Below are 23,270 nucleotides of genomic sequence, written 5' to 3'. Positions count from 1 at the left end.
CTGTCGCAAGACACTGATAAAAGGTTATGGTGCACTTTAGAAAATGTAATTAGCCTACTTTGCTTGCAAAAATAGTTTTTCTTTACTCAAAATGTCTATTTGCACTTATCTTATCCCCGTTGACTAAACGACCGTGTTCCTTTGCCTGACAGGGTTTTGTTGGTCGACCTGGTAGCATCGGGGAGCAGGGTTTGATCGGCCAGAGAGTGAGTATCTGATGTTTTTCTAAATTATTTAAAGTGCTCTGAATTTATTCTGACAAACCATCAGAAATATTCAAAAGTGGACACATCACTTGCATCACAGTAACCCAAGCGCTAAATTAGTTTCCAACATCCACTTAAATGTAGCTTTGCCAGTGTTGTGGCCTGCTGCACATCTGTTTTAGCTTCCTCTCATGCTGTCACAAAAGCAACCCATTGTGTTTGATTTGTCCATCAGGGTGAAGCAGGCATTGATGGGGAGGCTGGACCAAGTGGACCTGATGGAGCCAAGGCAAGTATCAAAATAAAAGTCATACCAGGACCTAAAATTTAAGATATGCATTATTACAATTTTAAAAAGATGCTGTTTTTAATTGTAGAGTCATGCAGCCCACATTAAACGAACAAAAAAAAACTTCTATTAAGACTTTGGCCAGTTGTCACATAGTTGTCACTAAAGTATTATTTGTGAGATATTGGCCTTTGTGCAGTTGAAGCTGCTTTGTGTTGACATTTAGTGAAAACAGATAGATGGGCTATTTTAAGAGCTTTATTGTCTAGCAAATATTGTGGCAGGAAAAAGAAAAGAAAAAGAAAGAAAGCACGGAATCCTGCCGATTCAGCAGAGCCAAACTGCTGGAAGTATGGCTGACAGACCCACAAGCAGCTTTTGGCTTCAAGAGGGAGGTAACATTTGAGCAGAGAGAACAGTGAGGATTAGAGTGAACCTGAGAGTCTGCTCTGCTTTGTGCTGTACAGGACATTTTCTGTTATTCTAGAGAGTAAACTTCTTTGAGAGGTTTCTGGCCACGGTGCAGCTCCTGGAGGGAAAACTCGTGAGGCAGTTGCAGCTCTCTTAGGGGAATGAAAACGGGGCATCTTTGTGGTTTATTGTTGCATTAATTTGTAAAACACAAACTGGAATTTGAACAAATCATTAAAAAAAAAAAAAAAAAGTCATTAACTCTCCCAAAATATGTGAGTAATTATGGTAACTTGGCATATTATGGACCCGGATATCACATCTGTTATCAGTGTTTGAATAATTTGCGCTTTGGTCTCAGACATGGTGAAATGAACTCTCCATGTGACATAAAATTCTATAAGAACTAAATGAGCTCAAGCTGTCTCAGCATATGTTCTTCTGCCTGCCTTCTTGCTCCGTTATTTAAATTGAACACCTAAATCTTGTTTCGAGAATATTAAGTGTTATCATAGAGCCAAAGGCTTTTGCATATTTATACAATCGGCTCCTCCTGAGAAAACCCATATTTGTTTTTAAATCATTTGCTTTTACATTATATTACATTACATTACATTTAATTTAGCTGACGCTTTTATCCAAAGCGACTTACAATAAGTGCATTTCAACCATGAGGGTACAAAACCCAGAACAACAAGAATCAAGAAAATGCAATTGCTTCAAGAAAGCCAAACTATGTATGTATAACAAAGCCAATTATACATACAATTATACATAACACATCATGAATAAAATGTAGTTATTATTTATATCTTTACATACAGTCTGTGGTCGTAGACAATTGAGTGAATCATGATTCCTTATTTGTAGATTAGATTGGGTCAGGTTTTGTACATCCCAGCTTGGTGAAGCTTGTGAAAACGTTATCCGTATACATGTTATTCTTACATATAAGGTTTTCTCCCAGGTAAAAACAAATAGGGTTTTTATTTGTGACATTTCAGTCAGATGATCAGGGGAAGGCTGGGGGAGGCGGGTGGAATATTTGTGAAACAGGAAAACATCATTTGGTAAAAAAACGAATGGACTGAGGCAAACAAATAAATTGAGATAACACATCATTTTAGAGCTTCTTTGGAGACATCTATCATCACTAAATATGGCCTTCTACAGTACAGAGTCTAAAATGATATTTTAATGTGCTACTGATGAGTCCTCTGTTCTCTCGGTGTAGGTTTAATGTTCCTCTTTTCCTGCGTTGTTTCTCTTGACTCAGTTCTCAGTTCAATCCTGCCTTCTATACAGACGTCGTTTTGGCAGCTTGTAGTTGTTTGGGTTGAATTTCTGATTGATTTTACACAGACAGCTCTGTTTAAGCTGTTTCTTAAAGTTCCTCTAAGGCAGCCGGACCTGTTGGCTTTCTTTACATGCAATACAATTGCAACAAAACTGCAGTCCTGGCAATTATTTATGATAATGTTACATGTAATGTACAGCTGAGCTTTGGCCTACTTTCTCATGACGTGATGCTCTGAGAACATTTATACATCAACAGCATTGTGACAATGAAACAAATCCAATTTCACAGCCTGTTGCATCTAACTAATGAATTAGTCATTCTTTTGTGTCGCTGTGGCTGAACTACTGTAACTCTTTGTTTACATGCCTGAGCTGTCACAATGGAAACTGCTGCTTTCTCAGAATACTGCTCGACTTTGATGTACAGCCAGCTATGCAGTTTGTATCTTCTCTGTCTGGGCTTCTTTTGTTGGCCTGTGAATGCTGGATATATTATTTACAATATGAGCTGGAACCCTCCTCAGCATCAAACTCAGACTGGTAGATATGAACCCCAAACACTGCAGACACACCTCTGTGTTCATCGGGTACAACTGTAGCCACTGTCTCATTGAGAAAATTCACAATGATGAGTGAACAAGCATTTGTTGTTGAGGTCCCTCCAGGCTCTGCAGTAACCGTTCTCCAATCATTTCTTCACTTCATATTATAAGTGGCATATAAAATACTTTAGGCACAGACAGACCTTTCAATTAAATATTCAATTTAGTGAAAGGAATTTGTAATGTCATATTCATTTATGACTTATAAAAGATGAAAGTTTTTATTGGACATAAAAACTGATTTTTTTTTCCAGTCTGTATATTTCATTCAAACATATTCAAGCTCCAACAGACCAGAATCCAGTGACTCTTGTCAAAATGTATTTTTATCAAAATAATCCAGTTTATTCTAACTCATCTGTATGATCACCTTTTTCATGACTCTTCCCAGGGTGAAAAGGGGGACGCTGGTCCAGAAGGTGCTAAAGGAGACCGAGGTGAAATCGGCCTGAAAGGACAGGAAGGACCAGTTGGGCCTCCCGGACTGATGGGCGTGAGGGTGAGTGCCTCGGCCACACTCTCCAAATTTCACTCAGCTCCAGTAAAAAAGACAGCTCGTTTTTTTCCACTGACAACTCTGTTTGATTTTCGTTTACCAGGGTCAGGAGGGTAAACCTGGCAAAATTGGGGAAAGTGGAAAGCCAGGAGAAAAGGTTTGTCAGTTTACTTTGCTTGGAGCTAAAAACACCTTTCTGTGAATTTACTCTCTTGTAGCGGGAGCTGGATGTAGCAGTGAACAAACAGCGAGGTCAGCACCCTCCAGTAGCATGACATCGGAGGTGCTTGTCAAATAGAGTTTCAGCATTGAATGTTTAAATTGTCAAACTAGCTGCACAACTGGTCAGGGCTGTTTGTACACAGTGCATACCTGCTCATTGATGGGCTTTCTCCAGGGGCACAAGGGTCACCAGGGTCATCTGGGTGAGACCGGGTCAATCGGTGAGCAGGGAGAGCCGGGGTTTGTTGGACCGAAGGGAACGAGAGGAACCATCGGGCCGGTGGTAAGATCTCCACAGATGGACTGGGGGACTTAATTAGTTGTTAGTTGGTGTTTATGTGCTAAATACATATTTTTCCCAGGGTGCTCCGGGGAGAATGGGCCAACAGGGTGATGCAGGCATATCGGGTTATGAGGTAAGCACTTTATCAATTCAATCAAAACGAGCCTATTTGTGCTGTCAATTAAAAACATTGAAAAGTAGAAGTTTTCAGTCTCTAAAATAAAGCCTTTTGAACTTTTTCTAATGAACTTCTTTTTTGTAAAGCCATGTGGAGCCTTCTTTCTCTGCTTCTACTTAATATCCTGTGCAGAAATATATTGTATATATTTTCAAAGTTTCTTTGTACAACTCCTTGTATTGTTTTGTTAACTACAAAAACGTCAAATCACTTCTCTCCACATCAGCCGTTCTCCGTCTTCTGGAGTCTCCAGTCAATGACTTATCTTTTGATTTTACATAATTATTTTCAGTATAAAGGAACAAATCAGGCTCAAATATGGTTTCTTATCATGGTTAGGGGCATTAAGTGAAACGTTATACAATTTGAATATAGTGTTTAGCTTTGCGTGAAGCTGACTACTACTGGGAAGAAAGCAACCAATCTCGCAAAGCCGAATAAAAAGCCTTTTGTTTGTAGTTTATTTTTTTATGTTTTGTATACATAAGAGATGAAAATGACAATAATGCTGGTCTGCACTCTACACCTGTGTATGCACAGAACACATTTAGGTTCAAATTGCGGGTAAAAAATCGATCCTTGTAGATTTAAGGCGACAGTATAATCAGATTCTTGATACATAGGTATAACCACAACCAGACTGATGAATTGTAAAATTGGATTCTCTGTAGCAAAAGAAGATGAAGTGCTGATCGATGACACCGTTACATTCTCACCTTACAGAAGTGGCTTTGTACACTCTGAACATTTGTCACAGTAAAGTGGAGGGAAGGCTGGAAGGCAGCAGGCCTAAAATGAGATTCATTCCCAGTATGTTTCTTGTCACAGGGTCACATGGGACCACAGGGCCCACTGGGACCTCCGGGGCCAAAAGGTGAAAAGGTACATTCTCCACTCTTATTTGCTGTCTCTTGTAGTCATCTGTGTGTAATGAGCTGTGAGGGCCTGTAATGGTTACCTAACAATGTAAAAGTGTCATGTAGCACACTGTCTTTGACTGCATGGTCACTTTTTCTTTTTTGATGCATTGGGACTTCAGCTGTGTCCCTAATTAGCGGTCCTTTGTCTGTCTTGTTGTCCTTGTAATATCCTCAAAGTTATCCCTGATTTGATCAATGATATGAACGAGGACACGCCCAATTAACTCAGCGCCATCAAATGTATGTAATTAGCCGGGCACCTGGACTCCTCTGGTTATGATTTTGGAGATATTAGCCACATAATTTGTTTATTTGACAGGAGCAGCACCTTATATAACACACTGCACCACAGTTCACTGAGGGTTTAATTTACATGTTTGTTTTCAGTCCCTGGGCAGAAGCCATCTGGATGTGGATATTTGTGGATTTTCTCTTTTCGCCAGATTCCTCGAAATAATAGCTGTGCCTGCCCTCTAATTAAATCAATATCATGCTATCACACGGGTCATTGCAAAATTTGTGATTGTCAATTGAGAGAACGAGGCACTCGAACAGATAAACACAGATCTAAAGCACAGTGATGCTTAAACCACTAATGCTACACTAGGTTGCCTTTCACCCATGCAGTTATCAGTTTTGCTTGGCCCCTGGCCATCACTAATTATTCCTCTACTTTTAGATTCCAGTGTCGGCGCTTCATTTATTTATTTCATTTCACACATGCGCAGCACATAACTATTAAAATTATACACGCATCCACGGCTATTGTTTGATGAGTCCCGTAAAGACCCTGGAACAAACACTGGCTCCATTTATGTGAAAATGAATCATTGTGGGTAATAGCGCATGTAATGATTTGCCATTCATATAAAGAGAGCAGCCTGTGTGTTTCAAATAAAACAGCCATTGCTTTTACAAAGACCATTGGATTTGAGGGGAACTTTACTGATTGTGGTTCTTTGTTTCTGAATCGCTTGTTTAGGGTGAACAGGGAGACGACAGTAAGGTCGAAGGTCCTGCAGGTCCCCAAGGTGACAGAGTGAGTTTTCTACATGGACTGATTTTTCATGTGCTGTTTGTTAATGCCGTTCTGGGTTGTCTAGTTTCATTATTATTTGCTCCCATGTGAACCCAGGGTCGTCCTGGAGACAGAGGAGAGAGAGGAGAGCCAGGTGACCCTGGATACACTGTAAGTGAAATTTTAAAAAACAAAACATTTTCCAGTTTTCACATTAGCTGTAGTGTAAAATGGGTTAAAGCAATGTTGAAATGCAGAAATGACATATTTCAGGGTCAGATAGGTATGGATGGTGGGAGAGGTGAAAGCGGTTCCCCGGGGCTTCCTGTAAGTATCCCAGTTCTGTCCGTTTCAATGTAAAACCCAGATTGTCCAAACAAAAATCCTTCAAATCAAACAGTAATCATTGTTGCAGGGACATCTAGGACCAAAGGGACAACCAGGACTGAAAGGATCCAAAGGTGATCAAGTAAGGACAGAAATAAATAGTTGCCATGATTGTGTGTGAATGAGAAACTGCATTTTTTTCATACAATAAATTTGGACTTTATTTTGGGTCACATCAGAACTGCTGAACTCTTTATGTTCTAGGGTCTGAGAGGAAAATCAGGGGCCACAGGTGCATCTGCGACCAAAGGACCTCCAGTAAGTTGGATGCATTCCTTGCCTTACTGTACAATCACTGTACATTTAACGATTTAATACCCAAAGCTCTGACATGACGTTTTTGATGGTCGTCTCCGAAGGGTCCAGAGGGTCCTCCCGGGCCTCATGGGGTTGTGGGCAGGGAAGGGCTTGAGGGTCCACCTGGACTGGATAACCTGCCTGGGAAAGATGGAAGTAAAGGAATCAAGGTAAAGACTCTCAGTGGTGAATATTTCAATGAGTGAGAAGAAAAATGACTCATCAATAGTTTTGTGTGTTCAGGGGGAGCAGGGAGAAGATGGAGAAGTGGGCTCACCTGGAAAACATGGGCTGCAGGGTAGAAGTGGTGTGACAGGACTTCCTGGAAGTCAAGGCTCCTTTGGTCCGAAGGTGAGGATGATGTTTTTTTTTTCTTCATTTAAATTTCTTGTACTAGCTTTAATTTAATTCACAAGGAACTTAATGTTAAATTATAGCACAAGACTCTTTATAAATCACAAAGTCTGCAAATTTATTGCCAATATCATGAGTAATTGCCAACAAGCTTTAATCTGCTGGAACTGCCTCCCTTGGCACCGTAATGCTGCCTTTACGGTTGGAGCCTTTTCTGATTTCAAAGGCCAAACTCTGCAAAAAGTATTTAAACCATCTCACAGGACCTCCTATCCAGTGCAATAATTCTGTGAAGTTACTGATGCAAAATATTAATGAGTTGGCACAGTCTCTATTCGCACAGCCTCGCCAATATTATATAAAATGCACGACTGTGACAAACACAAAGAGGCTTCAGTTATTAGATCTGTGGTATACGGCGGTTACCACCTCAGTACCTGTGCTTTGCCACTAAGCTGCGTTCTGATTTGGTCATATATTGGTGCTCCACACAAACATGTATTGGTTTGTTATGAGGCAAACTGTAGTTTGGTCCTGCTGCATCTAAATCTAAATTGATTTGAAGGGGCAGCAAACTGATGGAAAGGAAAAAGCGACAGCCCAGTGCCTCTTGAGCTTCAGGTTAAATTCTTGGCAGTGATGCTTCCTGCTGGGTCAGCAGCCACAGTCGATTCAATTAGCAGAGTCCATCAGTGGGAGCCAGGGAAAGATCATGAACTAGTCACTTACCGCCCCAGTGATTTCTGTTGGTTTCCCCAGGTGCAACAGTTGCGGGCGGGTTGAGGAGGATGTTCATGTGTGTGTGTGTGTGTGTGTGTGTGTGTGTGTGTGTGTGTGTCCTACAGGGTGAGAGGGGTCTTCCAGGCCAAACGGGTCCAGCGGGGAAGAGGGGCTCTGTTGGCGGGATGGGATTGCCAGGAAAACAAGGAGATCAGGGAGTTAAAGGCCAAACAGTGAGCACGGATTTTTCTAGTAACGCAAATTCCTTCAGATGAGCTAAAGTGTTTTGGAAGATGAAGATGACTGTACTTTCCCTTCTCTTCTCTCTGTTTATTAGGGCTATACAGGCGAACAAGGATTTCCAGGGGTGTTGGGTCTGTTTGGACCAAAGGTAAGCTCATATGCAATCTCCTTTCACAACCAGGTCAATCAGGTCTGAACAAAGTCTTTAACCGTGATGCTAGGCTTATGATGTGGCTCTGAGACACGACTATTTCTTCAAAATGATTGTCTAGGTTTAACTCATCTTTTGCTTGAAGTACTTTCGTAAAGTTTTAAAAGTCTAAATTTGTCCGGAGGTACATAACTTTATATCGTCTTTGGGAATATTAAGCATGAAAGCTGGTAGGCATTACTGTAACATGCCGCAGGATGACATCTGTTACACCATAAGTCTGTTTTACTTGCAGCACTGCTGCAATATAGATCATCACCAGTTGAAGAACCGGAGCAGGCTTTATTAGAGTCTGACTCCTTCATTTAAAACCCTCAGACTGATGTTGGATATTTTCCTGCAGCAGGAGGTGAACAGGAGTGTGAAGCACATGAGCTTCGTGTTCGTGTTCAGTGGACTTTAACATCGTTGTTTTAACTCAGAAGCATTGGGTACGGATAGTTATAGTGAAGTTATCAGATTAAATAAAGGCTCTGCAACAAACAGTTTAACTAGCTCAAGCTCTGGATTGAAACTGTACTTGTAATGTCAACAGAATTGACCTTATTCGAGATAATAGGAGACATTAAACGGGTTATAGTTGTTTCTTATAACTTCAACTTCCTCACAACTACCATAACTAATCAAGCTTGAGCTGTTTAGTGTTTTTATTATTAGGCAAAGATTTTTGGATGAACACTATTTTTACAGGTAAATTAGGGTAGATGAAAACTGGCAGCCCGTGTGCCTTTAACCAGCGGTGGAGGAAGTATTCAGGACCTTTACTTAAGTAAAGGAATGAATGCCACACTGTGAAAACACTCGTATGTTCATATTGTTTCTGTTCTAGAAGAACATTGAATCTATAAAAAGTCAACAAGCTCAGAAAAACACTTGTTTTCAGCTTTATGAATCGCAGATCCCACAGTGTTTTTTAAATGGTTTATTTGGCTTTAAAAGTAGATTTTTCTAAACCCATGAACATTTAATCCTTTAGTTTATTGTATAAAATAAGATGTGCTTTTTCCTGGACAGAAATGGTATTAAATACTGTAATCTTACAGCTGTCAGACAAATGTAGTGGAGTAAAAAGTCCAATATTAGATGTAGTGGAATAGATATGGAGTTATATGGAAATACTCATGTAGGGTACTACAGTATATTGAGTTTTTTACTTGAGTAAATGTACTTTGTTACGTTCTACTACTGCTGTTAACGAGGTAGTTTGTTTAGATCAACATCTGATAAAAATGCGCCCACAACTGTCTGAAAGGACGTCTCTGAACTTGGTTGTAACTTCCTATACGTGAGGATTTTCTGCATTATTCTGTGTTGTATGGACGTTTACTTTTGTGCCAGACTGTTAGTCTAAAAAAAAAAAAATCAAGACTGAGAAACTGTTCCTTACATTTCTCACAATTCTTTGGACCTTTTACACACTAGAGAATTACTCGTGATAATAACAAACAGGAAATTGATAATGGTAGTGGTGGTTACAGCCCTGAGTCCTGAGTAAAGGTATTTATTTGGCTCCGAGAGAAAAGATAAGCCCTTGAAGATAAAGCCGCTTTCTATGAAGCCTGAAGATATTTCATATCACATATTCATTATGAGTAGGCTGTCACACTCATAAGGTGACACAATTTGACACATTTTTCAAAGCCATTGGAGATGAGAGTGATGATGGGTGCAGACTGCTGTTCAGGAAAAATAGACAAGGGGATTGGAGAAGTTACAGATGAAATCAATAATAAGATAAAGAAATGACAAATGTGTTAATCTGAAGAGGCAAAAAAAAAAAAAAAAGTGGAGTTTTTTTTCTCCAAGCAATTTGATGTGATTATTATTTCCTGTCGGTATGAAATGACTAGTTCAGTAAGGTAGTAATGTGTAGTATGGGACTTTTTTTTTATCACCTAATGGACTGCAGTTTAAAGACATTTTAGGTTTCCACTCGCTAACAGCAGAGAAATTAATCCGTGTAACAAATCCTACTTCTCGCCAATAAAGCTCAATAAAATTCATTGGTCACTTAATGCTGGTTTAACCTTTAACCCACTGCGTCTTATCCACTATTTAACAAAAACAACAACAAAACAATTGTTTGTGTGTTTCCAGGGACCCCTGGGAGACGTGGGCCTGGCAGGGATACAGGGACCCAAAGGACCACGTGGTTTGATGGTAAGATGAAGATTAATGGCCGTTCGGTAACTCGGTGCAGCAGTTCAGCCGATGCCGGCGCACCGAAGGCTCACAAACGGCACACCTCGCATGAAAAATAAGTAGTGCTTCATCAGATGCTCCATCATATGCGTCCTCAGTCACTAGCATGTATTTACTTTCCAGGGTATGGAGGGAGCTCTGGGCCCCGTTGGCATCATTGGCCCCAGCGGTCATCCTGTATGTACCTCATATCTCATCCCATCTGCCACGCTTTATGTGACTTCTCTGTGCTTTTGGGCAGTGATGGAGTGATCCTCTGTCTCCTCTCTCTCCATCAGGGGCCCCAGGGTGACAAAGGAAGTCGGGGGGAGACGGTGCGTGGCGCTGTTTTGATGAATCCTTCTCTGTCCGTACTGTGAGCACAGAATAGGATACTTAGTATGGAGGCAGCACACCACTCAGCCTCCTTTGCCCTCAGCAGTTTTCATTTCCTATTGTCTTCCACTGTTTGTTGTTACACTCGCAGTGACACTTAGCTGCTGTGGAAATCCCGTCAGGGTGATAAATGTTGGCTGCTTGCTCATCTCAAGCTTTTGAAGAGGTTTGTTGAGCGCTCACGCACGAGCATAATTCATAACTTCAATCTGCAAACGCCAACATTCATGTATGAGTTTGCTGTGTGAAAATAGGATTTGCTGTGTGCAAACAAGATTTCAGAGTGTAGGCTTGCAAAGAAGCAAGAGGGCAATTCAATAGCAATTCAAAACATAGTAGATAAAGACCGTCTGTTGGATCGAGATGGCATTGTACTGCACCTGATCAAATATTATGTGGTCTGCTCTCTTACTCATTTACAACTGTGGACTTGTCTACTTATGAATATTGATTTCATTTTCTTACATCTCCAACAGGGGTTGCAAGGACCAAGAGTGAGTAATTATTCACTTCTGTGGCTTGATCATTATTCTTCCTTGCACAGGATGAGAAGAAATGAATGAACTATATCATCTTTTATAAAAGCAGAGTTATACATAATTTGAAGCCAAATGTGGTGATGGAATTTTTTTCAGGGATCTCCGGGTCCTCGAGGACCACCTGGACCACCAGTGAGTTATTCTTTTATATATTTCACACGATGTAAAAAGACCATTTTCATTTTATGCCAGTCGGTCCGGTGGAGAAAAATACCGGAGAAAATTATACCTCGTGAACGATGTCTCTCATGTTCCTGCAATGTGCGGCTGAATTAGTTGTTTCTCAGACAAGGATGGTGAGAACATGAACAGGGAGAACATGATGCAGCAAACTGACTGATTAAAGTCTAATAGCGGAAACAGACTGACGTTTTAACTCTACTGTCTCTTAATAAGAGACAAAATGTTCTAATGCTGAAGAACTCCATTTGTTTCCAAATCAAATGTTTGCACTAGAAAAAGTTTCATCAGTCAAAAGCATCTTATTGATGAAGAAACTTGTCAAACACAACAATATAGTCCGAATAAGCTGATCTGCACTGAACACAGGTAACATTATAAAACCAGCCTGGTTTCTTGGCTGAGGTGTGTGAGGTTGTTTGCTTTTTTTTGCAACGCAGATCCCAACCTTACTTTCAAAAAAATGCTATGACAAACATATTGGACACAGCTTCTTGTCTGCTGTAAAATCATTTAAAGAAAAAAACAAACTCTTTTGAGCCTTTACACCCGAGTTAAACTGCAAGCAAACAATGTTATTTAGAGGAACATGTAACTAGTCGGGGCTGCTTGTTTCCACTGTGATTGAATGAAATAGCTTTTAGCCAGCAGCTCTTCTTTTCTGCATTTGACATGTTTTATTTCCTGTGCATTCGTTATTGTGTCTGTACTTATTGGATGCGAATGGAACACCACCACCACCAGCACCACCAAAGGTGGCGATTCGGGTTTACAGAACTGCTTCATGAACACAAAAACAACGTGTGGTTTGCAAAAGCGCAAAAATAAAAAATGTAATAATGCAGTTTCTTTTGGTTTTCAGGGTCTTCCCAGTTCTGCTCTTTCACTTGTAAGTATGTTTCTCCTGATTTGTTAGTTTGGGCTCTTTGGGAATGACGATATAATTCAAAGAAAGAGTAAATGATCTTGGTTGTTTGACCTTCATGCCATGCTGTCTTTTTCTGGCAGAGAAATGAAGCTCTTGGCGCTGCGTTTCAAGTCATCATTGATTCCCACGCTGCACTGCGGCACGAGGTCAGTTTGAAAGGAAACTATGCTGAATGCAAGGAATCGTTCAAGAAAACAGATTCTCTATTAACTTGAAGACGTTGCTTCCTACTTAAGTTAATTCGGTCATTGCCGTAGAGTAAAATACAGAAGTGACAACATCCTTTTATAAAAGCAACAGTAAGTACGAGTTACCAAATGTTTTGGCCAAAAGTTAAAGGACATGAATTAAAAACCTGCAGTGCAGAACTTCTGTCTCTTCTGCCACTCGACACAGTTGATGTGATTACATCAGCTAGCCGACTCAGTCACTGCTATTGTGGCTGTGAAACGGTGGATACACTGTTTTAAGCATCACAACTGCTGTGAAATGACTCATTTCACCATCACAATTTATTCCATTTGATCCGGAAACATTTGGAAAGTCTAAAAAAAGAGCAATTTCACAATTTTCATCCACATTTAACTTAGCATCAGACGAAACCAGAGGTTAGCCAGCTCGGTCTGGTGCACGTGCTCAGCTCACTGAGCATGCCCGGTGTAGTTTCATCTGTCTCATCAGACACCAGATGGAAAAACTCAGTATATTGTGGAATCCAAAGATGAACTGCAGGTGAGAGGCTTCATCAACATTCTGTGAACTCATCTGGCAGAATGTAACGGACGTTCATTCGTGTGGAAAAGTTCTGAAATGTACATTGAATAGAAATGACTTTTTATAACCTCGTGCCACCTTCTATGTTCGCCCCAGAATCAGCAGAGCATGGAGCTACCCATGTTGGACCAGGGCACCGAGATCTTTAAGACCCTGCAGCATCTCGGCACGCTCATCCAGAGTCTGAAGAACCCGCTGGGAACCCGCCACAATCCCGCCCGCATCTGCCGAGACCTCCACAACTGTGAGCAGAGGATGTACGATGGTGAGGAGGCGGTCCGTCAGTTCTGTCCACATATTCTCTCTGCTTTTGCAAATTGTAACCCGTCCCTGCTCTGTCGCTCCTCTTTACAGGCACTTACTGGATCGATCCAAACCTCGGCTGCGCTGCCGACACGATCGAGGTGACGTGCGACTTCACCGGTGGAGGTCAGACTTGCCTGAAACCTATCACAGTGTCCAAGGTTAGGATCTTTATTCTTTATCCATTTAGCTCTGCTACATAAAACACAGCAGATGAATGTCAAATCTCGGATTGCCTCGGTCTTTGTGAAAGATGTTCTCCTCGTGCTGTCTTGGAAAGGATTTCTCAAAAATGAGAGAGGCTTAAGAGTTTAAGATGGGCCGTGTGTCACTCGTGATAAATAAAGGAGCACAGCTGTTCATCTCTGGCTTCATACAGTAAACTCGAGCACTATTGGATGGATTATTCTATCAGCGAATCTTAACGCGTCCCATTTGGTCTTCGAATTTCGGCCAAGTCTCCATCAAACGCTCGGTCGGCAAGTTAAACATCTGGACTCTTCAGCTGCCCTTCATCCCTTTGCATTGGAGCTCTAATACCACCATAAGATATTGCAACAAAACATCACGTCACACACAGTTACACAAATATGGGCCGACACGTTTCCTGCGTGAAGCCAAAATAAAATGCCGGGGATAGACAAGTCGTACTTAAGAAACAATCTGTGATCCAGATGTAACTCTGGGATTCAGAGCAGAGCTGAAATGATGAAGTCTGTCAAACGCTTCCGTTATTGGTAATGTTGACATCAGGAGGGTAAAAAAAAAAACAACCTCTCACTAAAACAGACCAAATTTATCAGAGAAACACATTCTTCATTTTGGTGAAGATAATGGATTATATCAAAATTAGTGGTGATAATAATCACATATTGGACCTGAAGAGAACGAAGCCCAATAAGATGCTCTAATAGAAGACAGTGTGGTCTTCTTCAGTGTCACAGTCACATCATCCAGATCCAAACTTTAGATAATCTACGTGACGACGTTACTATAAACGGGTACATTTTAAGAGCCTGACAGAAATCCACCTGCTTTACAGTTGGAGATCGGAGTGGGTCGCATCCAGATGAACTTCATCCACCTTCTGAGCACCGAGGCCGTGCAGCACATCACCATCCACTGCCTCAACACGCCGGTGTGGGCAGCAGGACCCTCCCTGCAGCCTTCATCCGGGGCTGTGCGCTTCAAGACCTGGACGGGGGACAGGATAGAGGCAGGGGACCTCCTGGAGCCGCTCACACCCAGGGACGACTGCTGGGTACGCTCTGTCTCTGTTGGCGCATGCAAGTCCCTCCACCGTGTCCAACACGTTTACATCCTTAAAAGGAGGAGTTCAACAGTTTGGAAAATACACTTATTTTGTTGTCTTGTTGAGAGTTTGAGATGATCAGCTTCTCATGTCTGTTCAGTATGAAGCCGGAGGAAGTTAGCTTAGCTTGATATAAAGACTAAAAACGTGGAAATAACCAGCCTGACTGTCCGATGTTGTAAAAATGTACCTACTAAAACTACAAACTATCTGGTTTATAGCCCCAATAAATGTTTTTACTCCCATCCGGTAGTTCCCATCCAAGATTTCTTGGCAAAATGCAGAGACTTTGTGGCATTTCATTTAAACAACTCCAAACTTTAAACAACTCCCAGTAAAAACACAATTTATGATATTAATTAGTAGTTTTTACAGAAATGTCAGTAGACACATTTTTTTAAGTTGGAATAAACCAGGTTACCTGTTTTTTTTAATTCAAGTCTTTATGCTTAGCAAAGATCATGCGAAGATTATTGTCCTCTTGCCGGAGCTCCACACTTGAAGTTTCCTTCACTCGGCCTAATAGAGCGGAGGTGAATGGACTTCAGTTTGAGGCACTCGGTATGAAAATGTCAAACAGCATTAGACCTTTCTATAAACGGTGTCCCCGTTACACTGGGTGACCCACAGACCTCCTTGTCAAAGGTCTTTCTTAAGTAGAAAGTAGTTCCAATAATAATTTCCCAGTCTGTGGATTATCCAGAATAACTGGTCCTTTGTTCATAGAAAGACGACTTATTGTCTTTTTTGTTGTTGTTGCATTTACCTCCATTGTATTGGTGTGAAGGCATAAATCTGAAAACCAGCACCAAACTAACGACAATAAGAGGGACTGACCCTGATGTTGTCGTCTTCCACATCATCAAGGGACATAATGCGATCTTAACTTTCAGATCAAAGACGGCCGATGGCATCAGACGCACTTCATCTTCCAGAGCCAGGACCCGAACTTACTCCCCATCGTGGACGTGTACGACCTGCCGAGCCCGGAGCCCGGCGCCCGCTACCACCTGGAGGTCGGACCCGTGTGCTTCCTATAAGGAATACTCCTCCATTTTCTCTCGACAAAATATGCTCGGACTGCAGAAACCTGAGGCGGCGCCAGATAAAGACGGCCTCCTGGAATTGCAGAGATTAGACTTCCGGCACTTATCAGCCTTCGGGAAGCAACAATAAGCTCCTTTTTCAGAGACTTGTTGTGCGATACGAGACCGGGACGCCCCTTCGGGAAGGAAGTAATATGAACGTCTCATTTCTGTCATCTCGGACCATGTTGCATCATATTTTCTTCACGGCCTGATGCTCAACTTCACAAACAAAAAGCTGAAATGTCGTTCGAGAGATCTGTACACAAGTGTGGAAGAGTTCCATCTCCGATAACTCCTCTTTTAAAGTTGAAAGTATTATTTATACATGTATGTGTACTGTATAATGTGATATAAAGTGCGACAATTATTGTTTCACAACCTTTAGGGACATCCGGCGTCAGATCACTCATTCAGGTATTCGGTGTGCCTCAGACACGCAGACGTTCTGAGACTCGTCGTTTCTATGGACACCGTCACACAAACAGCTGCTGTGTGCTACTTTCCACGTTCAGGGGGAGCAGTCGTTTCCACGGTGTGTCCAGATGCTACCTCGTCCTGCACCTCTCATCTCACAGCAGACACCCGGCGCGGTGACACCCGGTGCTCCAACAGTCGTACCAGAAATTCTCAGTCCGTGCTTTAAAAGGGAAGACTGTCGGACGTACGCAGGCCAGATGTCTTAACTGATATGTTCCAGGTATTATTTGATCACTTTCGCTTCTCTTTGTACGAGTCGGGACACTACAAGTTAAGGTTGTTTTTGTCAAATGTAAATGTACAATTATGCAGCCTTTATTAGCAGTCGGATTCTATTTCAATATTATTGAAAATTCGGATTACTTTCCAGTTCAACACCAGGACATCTTCAGCTCATCTGGAGCTTTAAAGATTGTGAGTAAAATATGCAACATTAATGGTCGGAATCTATAAACTCGGGAGGATTTCTTACACAACACAACAGTCCCGCTGCATGAGCTCAGTGTTTGGTCTGTAGGGACATTTAACGCAGCACAAATTGAGTCGTAACGACTCGACAGGTCATTCGGTAGAAGTCTGAAACCTTCTTTTCCGTCAAAGAAAACTTTGTAAAGTGAGTAAATAAAATGCGTTTAAACTGCCTACTTGTGGCTCCGCACTTCAGCTTCCTTCTGTTATCACACCTGTAAAGTCACTAACTGTAATGTAAACATGGAGACAAATGGTGTCTGAAGGGACGCCCGTCTTTCTCTTCAGTTTTATTGGCGCCGAGATCTTTTTTTCCACCCGACTGCGGCCTCGTGTGACACAAACGCACGGGGCGGGCGGAGTTTAAACTGTCCCGTACCGGACTGCTGCAGGCGAACACACACGGTCTCATCGTGGACACATGGCGTGCCGACCGCCGTCGACGGGCAGGTTGACTCCGGTGATGAAGCTGGCAGCGTCGGACGCCAGGAAGGCGATGCTGTGGGCCACTTCCTCCACCTCGCCGGGGCGTCCCAGGGCGTGGGTCTGCTTACACTTCACAAGAAACTGGGGGTGGAAAGCCAGAACGAGGATGGAGAGTTCATACCGGGGCGGAGAAACGAGAAGATTTACGAGTAAGTATTCAGCTGCCTTGTTGGGTCAACATCAGCACCCGAGTTTCACCTTTGGAGGTTGTTTTTTTTTTTTGCACCGTTGATACGTGTACGTGAAACATTCGCTGCAGCCAACGTGAACTGTGGCGCCGCGGCGCTTTGGTTCCGATAACGCGCCCACGAGTTTCTCGCCTGCAACGACGCCGTCTCCACGCTCTGGGTTTACCTCCCTGCGGCTTCTTTCTGTTCCCCCAAAATTTTGAACTGCGCTCCGTTCCAAGTTTCAGCTCCGCGGTGAAACCGCAAACGCGCGCATGCCGGCGGTCACAAAACCGCGGGCGCTGATCGAGTTACTGGAAATGCTTCCTCATTAAGGTCTTCGCTTCGCGCCCCCCCCTCCCGCTCCGTGCTGACACTTCTGTCAAGATCCCTCTTTGGGTATGTTTACATTTATTTCCCAGCCAGTAAAACAAATCACTAAGTTTGGAGTTACTGGATGACGAAGTGGGACCAAGATGCCAACGGCTTCCTGTTCGTAACGTTAACACGTAGAGAACGCGCAGCGGCATCGCGGTGCGTTACCTGAGCGTACTGCTCCTCATCCAGTCCTGCTCGCTTGTGGACATCAGTGAGGATCACACCGGGACTGAAGAGGCGCAGACAGGAGTGTCAATCACAGCTCGTCTGAAATGCTCAAGATTTCACAGAAGTTTTATACAAACAAAAGGCGTCGAAACCCGAAGAAGGACGAAACGGTGCGACGGTAGCGTGTTTATTTTACGTACCAGACCGAGTTCACTCTGACCTGCTTCGACGCCAGCTCTGAAATAAAAGGCAGCTCGATCATACGTGTGCCCTCGTGAGCTCGTGCACGCGTAAAGGACAAAATATCTGGACTCACCGAGCGCTGTGCAGCGTGTGAACTGGTCGATGGCAGACTTGGACATGCAGTAGGCCAACACACCCGGAAACTACACGCAGAAACGACACTTCTCAAAACAACTGCTTCGCGGTATTCGATCCAACGAAGCCGCCACGCGTGGTCGGCGCTGTTGAAATCTGGAGTCGAGACGTTGAACACTCACCGATCTCTGTCCGTTGACGCTGGATACGTTGACGATGGAGCCTTTGGTCTTGACCAGGTGAGGCACGCAGAGCTGAGTCAGGTGGTAAACAGACCTGCAACGGGAAACATCAAGCGCTGACTCGGTGTCGGTCGGAAGACCTCCGACATCCGCGGCAGCGTGACGTCGGCAGCGTCCGCCCGCACTCATCCGGACACATTTCCATGACCGACGGACCTGCGGCTTCAACCTGCACATACTCTCTCCTGCTTGAGTGTTCACAGCACAGATTTAATGCGGTTGCGTAAAGTGCCGGCAGCAGTCTGGAATTTGATTCATATGTGAATTATAAAAATTCCACTTCAAAAGGTCCATAAAAACAAATCCACGTGTATTAAGAGTTAGTGACCCACGAGGTCACACTCCTACATTCGTACATATGGTTCTACACTATTTTAATCATACAGTCTAAAAACGGTCACATCTGCGTACAAATCTGTTTAGGATTTTCTATATTTCTGTATACATATAAACTAAAAGTTCTAAAAGACGATAAATAGAACTAATGACACAGAAATGTTATTACGTGGTCAATTAACGACTGAGGAAAATGATCCAACATTACACATCTGTGAGGGAATGTATGTGAGCCTTTGTTTTCAGTAGCAGCTGGGACCTCCTTGTTGCAGCAACTGAAAACTGAAAATAAACATTTCCAGTAACTGTCAATCAGTCCTGAACCTCAGCTGACACCTGAGATAAAGATTAGTTTCATTACATTCTCTTTATCCATTTCAAGGATCCGTGTGCAAATCTGATTCCAGGTCATATTTATGCAGAAATCGGTTCTTTGACTAAATGTAGATTTGAACATTTTGTCAAAAAGTAAAATGTATCCTTAAACAAAAGGCGCACGTTTGACTTCCTTCGTGTTCCTCTTGACAAATATTTCATCCCAACATTTCTTTAACCAGCCAGCTCCCGAAACGTAACTGTGCGTGACCTGCGGTATCCGAGCTACAGATCCGTCTCCGTCTCCGTCTCCGTCTCCGATCTGTGAAGTCCCACCTGACGTTGATGTTCATGACCTTGTCATACTGAGCCAGGTCTGTCGTCTCGATGTTGCCCATCGCCAGGATGCCGGCGCTGTTGACCAGGACGTCCAGCCGGCCGAAGCGAGCGACGGTCCGCTCCACCGTCGTCTTCACCGTCTCCTCATCGGTCAGGTCTCCGGGGACGAGCAGGGGCTGCGGGGAGACACCGCAGCCGCGGGGTTTCAGCCAGTCAAAGCTTCAACACCTAGTTTTACACGGACCGTGTCACGTATGAACGCTGAACAGGAAATCGCCGCTTTTCTGAATGATGGAGCAAAAGAAAGTAGAGCTGCAACTTTCGCGATTAATCGATGAATTGTTTGAAAAAGAGGAATCTACAAATATTTACATTCAAGAAGCTGAAATCTGATAAATTGCACGGTTCACGTTCCTTCTTGTGAGTGCAGCAACATATGAAGCAGACTTAACTTCACGTGTCAAGTTCACCCCCAACAAATCCAACGGGAGGCTCTGAAGCCGACAGGTGCTCAAACCAAACTCCATTCAAAAAAAAACAAATAAAAGTATGATATGCTAATATCTCTGCATATCATAAAGAACTGCAGTTAACAACCTGTTGGCACAGTGTCCACGTATCCGAACACCGGTTCGGCCCTGAATGCAACACGGCCTCGGTGTGCAGCTCGTGGCGGACAGGTGTTTGTTGGATTGTGGTGTTTGTTGGATTGTGGTGTTTGTTGGTGTGTGGTGTTTGTTGGTGTGTGGTGTTTGTTGGATTGTGGTGTTTGTTGGTGTGTGGTGTTTGTTGGATTGTGGTGTTTGTTGGATTGTGGTGTTTGTTGGATTGTGGTGTTTGTTGGTGTGTGGTGTTTGTTGGATTGTGGTGTTTGTTGGATTGTGGTGTTTGTTGGTGTGTGGTGTTTGTTGGATTGTGGTGTTTGTTGGATTGTGGTGTTTGTTGGTGTGTGGTGTTTGTTGGATTGTGGTGTTTGTTGGATTGTGGTGTTTGTTGGATTGTGGTGTTTGTTGGTGTGTGGTGTTTGTTGGATTGTGGTGTTTGTTGGTGTGTGGTGTTTGTTGGTGTGTGGTGTTTGTTGGTGTGTGGTGTTTGTTGGTGTGTGGTGTTTGTTGGATTGTGGTGTTTATTGGTGTGTGGTGTTTGTTGGATTGTGGTGTTTGTTGGTGTGTGGTGTTTGTTGGTGTGTGGTGTTTGTTGGATTGTGGTGTTTGTTGGTGTGTGGTGTTTGTTGGTGTGTGGTGTTTGTTGGATTGTGGTGTTTGTTGGATTGTGGTGTTTGTTGGATTGTGGTGTTTGTTGGATTGTGGTGTTTGTTGGTGTGTGGTGTTTGTTGGATTGTGGTGTTTGTTGGTGTGTGGTGTTTATTGGTGTGTGGTGTTTGTTGGATTGTGGTGTTTGTTGGTGTGTGGTGTTTGTTGGATTGTGGTGTTTGTTGGATTGTGGTGTTTGTTGGATTGTGGTGTTTGTTGGCATGTGGTGTTTGTTGGATTGTGGTGTTTGTTGGCGTGTGGTGTTTGTTGGATTGTGGTGTTTGTTGGTGTGTGGTGTTTATTGGTGTGTGGTGTTTGTTGGATTGTGGTGTTTGTTGGATTGTGGTGTTTGTTGGCATGTGGTGTTTGTTGGATTGTGGTGTTTGTTGGTGTGTGGTGTTTGTTGGATTGTGGTGTTTGTTGGTGTGTGGTGTTTGTTGGTGTGTGGTGTTTGTTGGTGTGTGGTGTTTGTTGGATTGTGGTGTTTGTTGGTGTGTGGTGTTTGTTGGTGTGTGGTGTTTGTTGGATTGTGGTGTTTGTTGGATTGTGGTGTTTGTTGGATTGTGGTGTTTGTTGGTGTGTGGTGTTTGTTGGTGGTTGTTGTGGATTGTGGTGTTTGTTGGATTGTGGTGTTTGTTGGTGTGTGGTGTTTGTTGGTGGTTGTTGTGGATTGTGGTGTTTGTTGGTGTGTGGTGTTTGTTGGATTGTGGTGTTTGTTGGATTGTGGTGTTTGTTGGATTGTGGTGTTTGTTGGATTGTGGTGTTTGTTGGTGTGTGGTGTTTGTTGGTGTGTGGTGTTTGTTGGTGTGTGGTGTTTGTTGGTGTGTGGTGTTTGTTGGATTGTGGTGTTTGTTGGATTGTGGTGTTTGTTGGATTGTGGTGTTTGTTGGATTGTGGTGTTTGTTGGTGTGTGGTGTTTGTTGGATTTTGGTGTTTGTTGGATTGTGGTGTTTGTTGGATTGTGGTGTTTGTTGGTGTGTGGTGTTTGTTGGTGTGTGGTGTTTGTTGGTGGTTGTTGTGGATTGTGGTGTTTGTTGGATTGTGGTGTTTGTTGGTGTGTGTTTGTTGGTGGTTGTTGTGGATTGTGGTGTTTGTTGGTGTGTGGTGTTTGTTGGTGTGTGGTGTTTGTTGGTGTGTGGTGTTTGTTGGATTGTGGTGTTTGTTGGATTGTGGTGTTTGTTGGATTGTGGTGTTTGTTGGATTGTGGTGTTTGTTGGATTGTGGTGTTTGTTGGATTGTGGTGTTTGTTGGTGTGTGGTGTTTGTTGGTGTGTGGTGTTTGTTGGATTGTGGTGTTTGTTGGATTGTGGTGTTTGTTGGTGTGTGGTGTTTGTTGGATTTTGGTGTTTGTTGGATTGTGGTGTTTGTTGGATTGTGGTGTTTGTTGGTGTGTGGTGTTTGTTGGTGTGTGGTGTTTGTTGGATTGTGGTGTTTGTTGGATTGTGGTGTTTGTTGGATTGTGGTGTTTGTTGGATTGTGGTGTTTGTTGGTGTGTGGTGTTTGTTGGATTTTGGTGTTTGTTGGATTGTGGTGTTTGTTGGATTGTGGTGTTTGTTGGATTGTGGTGTTTGTTGGTGTGTGGTGTTTGTTGGTGGTTGTTGTGGATTGTGGTGTTTGTTGGATTGTGGTGTTTGTTGGTGTGTGGTGTTTGTTGGTGGTTGTTGTGGATTGTGGTGTTTGTTGGTGTGTGGTGTTTGTTGGTGTGTGGTGTTTGTTGGATTGTGGTGTTTGTTGGATTGTGGTGTTTGTTGGTGTGTGGTGTTTGTTGGTGTGTGGTGTTTGTTGGATTGTGGTGTTTGTTGGATTGTGGTGTTTGTTGGTGTGTGGTGTTTGTTGGATTTTGGTGTTTGTTGGATTGTGGTGTTTGTTGGATTGTGGTGTTTGTTGGTGTGTGGTGTTTGTTGGTGGTTGTTGTGGATTGTGGTGTTTGTTGGATTGTGGTGTTTGTTGGATTGTGGTGTTTGTTGGTGTGTGGTGTTTGTTGGTGTGTGGTGTTTGTTTGTTGGTGTTTGTTTGTTTGTTTGTTACCTCAGCTGCTCCACAGTCGGTGCACTGTTTGGCTATTTTGTTCAGGTTGTCCACGTCGCGGCCGTTCAGAGCCAGCAGGACTCCGAGTTTCGCGAACAGGACGCTCGTACCGGCGCCGATCCCCGAGCTGGCCCCCGTTATCAGGCACACCTTCCCCTTCAGGGAGGACACCTCGAACACGGACGGACAAACACACCGGGTCACTCAAGACGTCCGCGCGGAGCAGCGACGCGCTGCGACGAGCAGCAACTTAGTTCATGCTGCACAAGACTTCATTTCATAATTATGTGAGAAGGAAAAAAAAAACCACACACACAAAAACAACACGTGAACTTACTTTAAAGGCGTCGTCAGAGGCCATAGTGTGCGCGCGACTCGAGTGCACCGCGGGTGAACTTCCTGCAGCCGGAGACGAGCTTCGTCCACTTCTGATGACGTACGAGGGCCCGCACTCATTTG

The 23,270-nt window shown here is 43.2% G+C and overlaps 2 protein-coding genes across 3 annotated transcripts in view; one reads left to right on the top strand and one right to left on the bottom strand.

Annotated features, from left to right (window-relative positions):
- The window catches only part of col27a1b (collagen, type XXVII, alpha 1b), a 62,479-nt gene extending 45,962 nt beyond the window's left edge, over positions 1 to 16,517 (top strand). For both annotated transcript variants that reach the window (XM_069706471.1, XM_069706472.1), the window contains 27 exons: positions 153 to 206; positions 442 to 495; positions 3,199 to 3,306; positions 3,407 to 3,460; positions 3,701 to 3,808; positions 3,888 to 3,941; positions 4,815 to 4,868; positions 5,889 to 5,945; positions 6,042 to 6,095; positions 6,198 to 6,251; positions 6,340 to 6,393; positions 6,516 to 6,569; positions 6,671 to 6,778; positions 6,852 to 6,959; positions 7,808 to 7,915; positions 8,020 to 8,073; positions 10,234 to 10,296; positions 10,462 to 10,515; positions 10,617 to 10,652; positions 11,190 to 11,207; positions 11,349 to 11,384; positions 12,295 to 12,321; positions 12,441 to 12,506; positions 13,231 to 13,399; positions 13,489 to 13,598; positions 14,480 to 14,698; positions 15,643 to 16,517. In XM_069706471.1, coding sequence (XP_069562572.1) covers positions 153 to 206; positions 442 to 495; positions 3,199 to 3,306; positions 3,407 to 3,460; positions 3,701 to 3,808; positions 3,888 to 3,941; positions 4,815 to 4,868; positions 5,889 to 5,945; positions 6,042 to 6,095; positions 6,198 to 6,251; positions 6,340 to 6,393; positions 6,516 to 6,569; positions 6,671 to 6,778; positions 6,852 to 6,959; positions 7,808 to 7,915; positions 8,020 to 8,073; positions 10,234 to 10,296; positions 10,462 to 10,515; positions 10,617 to 10,652; positions 11,190 to 11,207; positions 11,349 to 11,384; positions 12,295 to 12,321; positions 12,441 to 12,506; positions 13,231 to 13,399; positions 13,489 to 13,598; positions 14,480 to 14,698; positions 15,643 to 15,789 — 2,082 coding nt within the window. In that variant the 3' untranslated portion in view covers positions 15,790 to 16,517. The remainder of the gene's footprint in view (positions 1 to 152; positions 207 to 441; positions 496 to 3,198; positions 3,307 to 3,406; positions 3,461 to 3,700; positions 3,809 to 3,887; positions 3,942 to 4,814; positions 4,869 to 5,888; positions 5,946 to 6,041; positions 6,096 to 6,197; positions 6,252 to 6,339; positions 6,394 to 6,515; positions 6,570 to 6,670; positions 6,779 to 6,851; positions 6,960 to 7,807; positions 7,916 to 8,019; positions 8,074 to 10,233; positions 10,297 to 10,461; positions 10,516 to 10,616; positions 10,653 to 11,189; positions 11,208 to 11,348; positions 11,385 to 12,294; positions 12,322 to 12,440; positions 12,507 to 13,230; positions 13,400 to 13,488; positions 13,599 to 14,479; positions 14,699 to 15,642) is intronic.
- Positions 16,518 to 17,041: 524 nt separating this feature from the next.
- On the bottom strand, positions 17,042 to 23,226 carry LOC138625521 (3-oxoacyl-[acyl-carrier-protein] reductase FabG). Its single transcript, XM_069706499.1, has 8 exons — positions 23,149 to 23,226; positions 22,812 to 22,982; positions 19,529 to 19,707; positions 18,482 to 18,575; positions 18,298 to 18,367; positions 18,182 to 18,218; positions 17,979 to 18,042; positions 17,042 to 17,349 (listed from the first exon to the last, which is right to left on the bottom strand). The coding sequence occupies exons 1-8, from the start codon at positions 23,170 to 23,172 to the stop codon at positions 17,191 to 17,193; spliced, it is 798 nt and encodes a 265-aa protein (XP_069562600.1). The 5' UTR covers positions 23,173 to 23,226; the 3' UTR covers positions 17,042 to 17,190.
- Positions 23,227 to 23,270: the final 44 nt, after the last annotated feature.

This window comes from Brachyistius frenatus, unplaced genomic scaffold (genome assembly GCF_029030835.1).
Source record: "Brachyistius frenatus isolate BFR_SWC_R1_liver_20210118 unplaced genomic scaffold, ASM2903083v1 Contig_63, whole genome shotgun sequence".
In the NCBI taxonomy this organism is placed as follows: Eukaryota; Metazoa; Chordata; class Actinopteri; family Embiotocidae; genus Brachyistius; species Brachyistius frenatus.
This window is presented reverse-complemented; position numbering and strand designations above follow the sequence as displayed.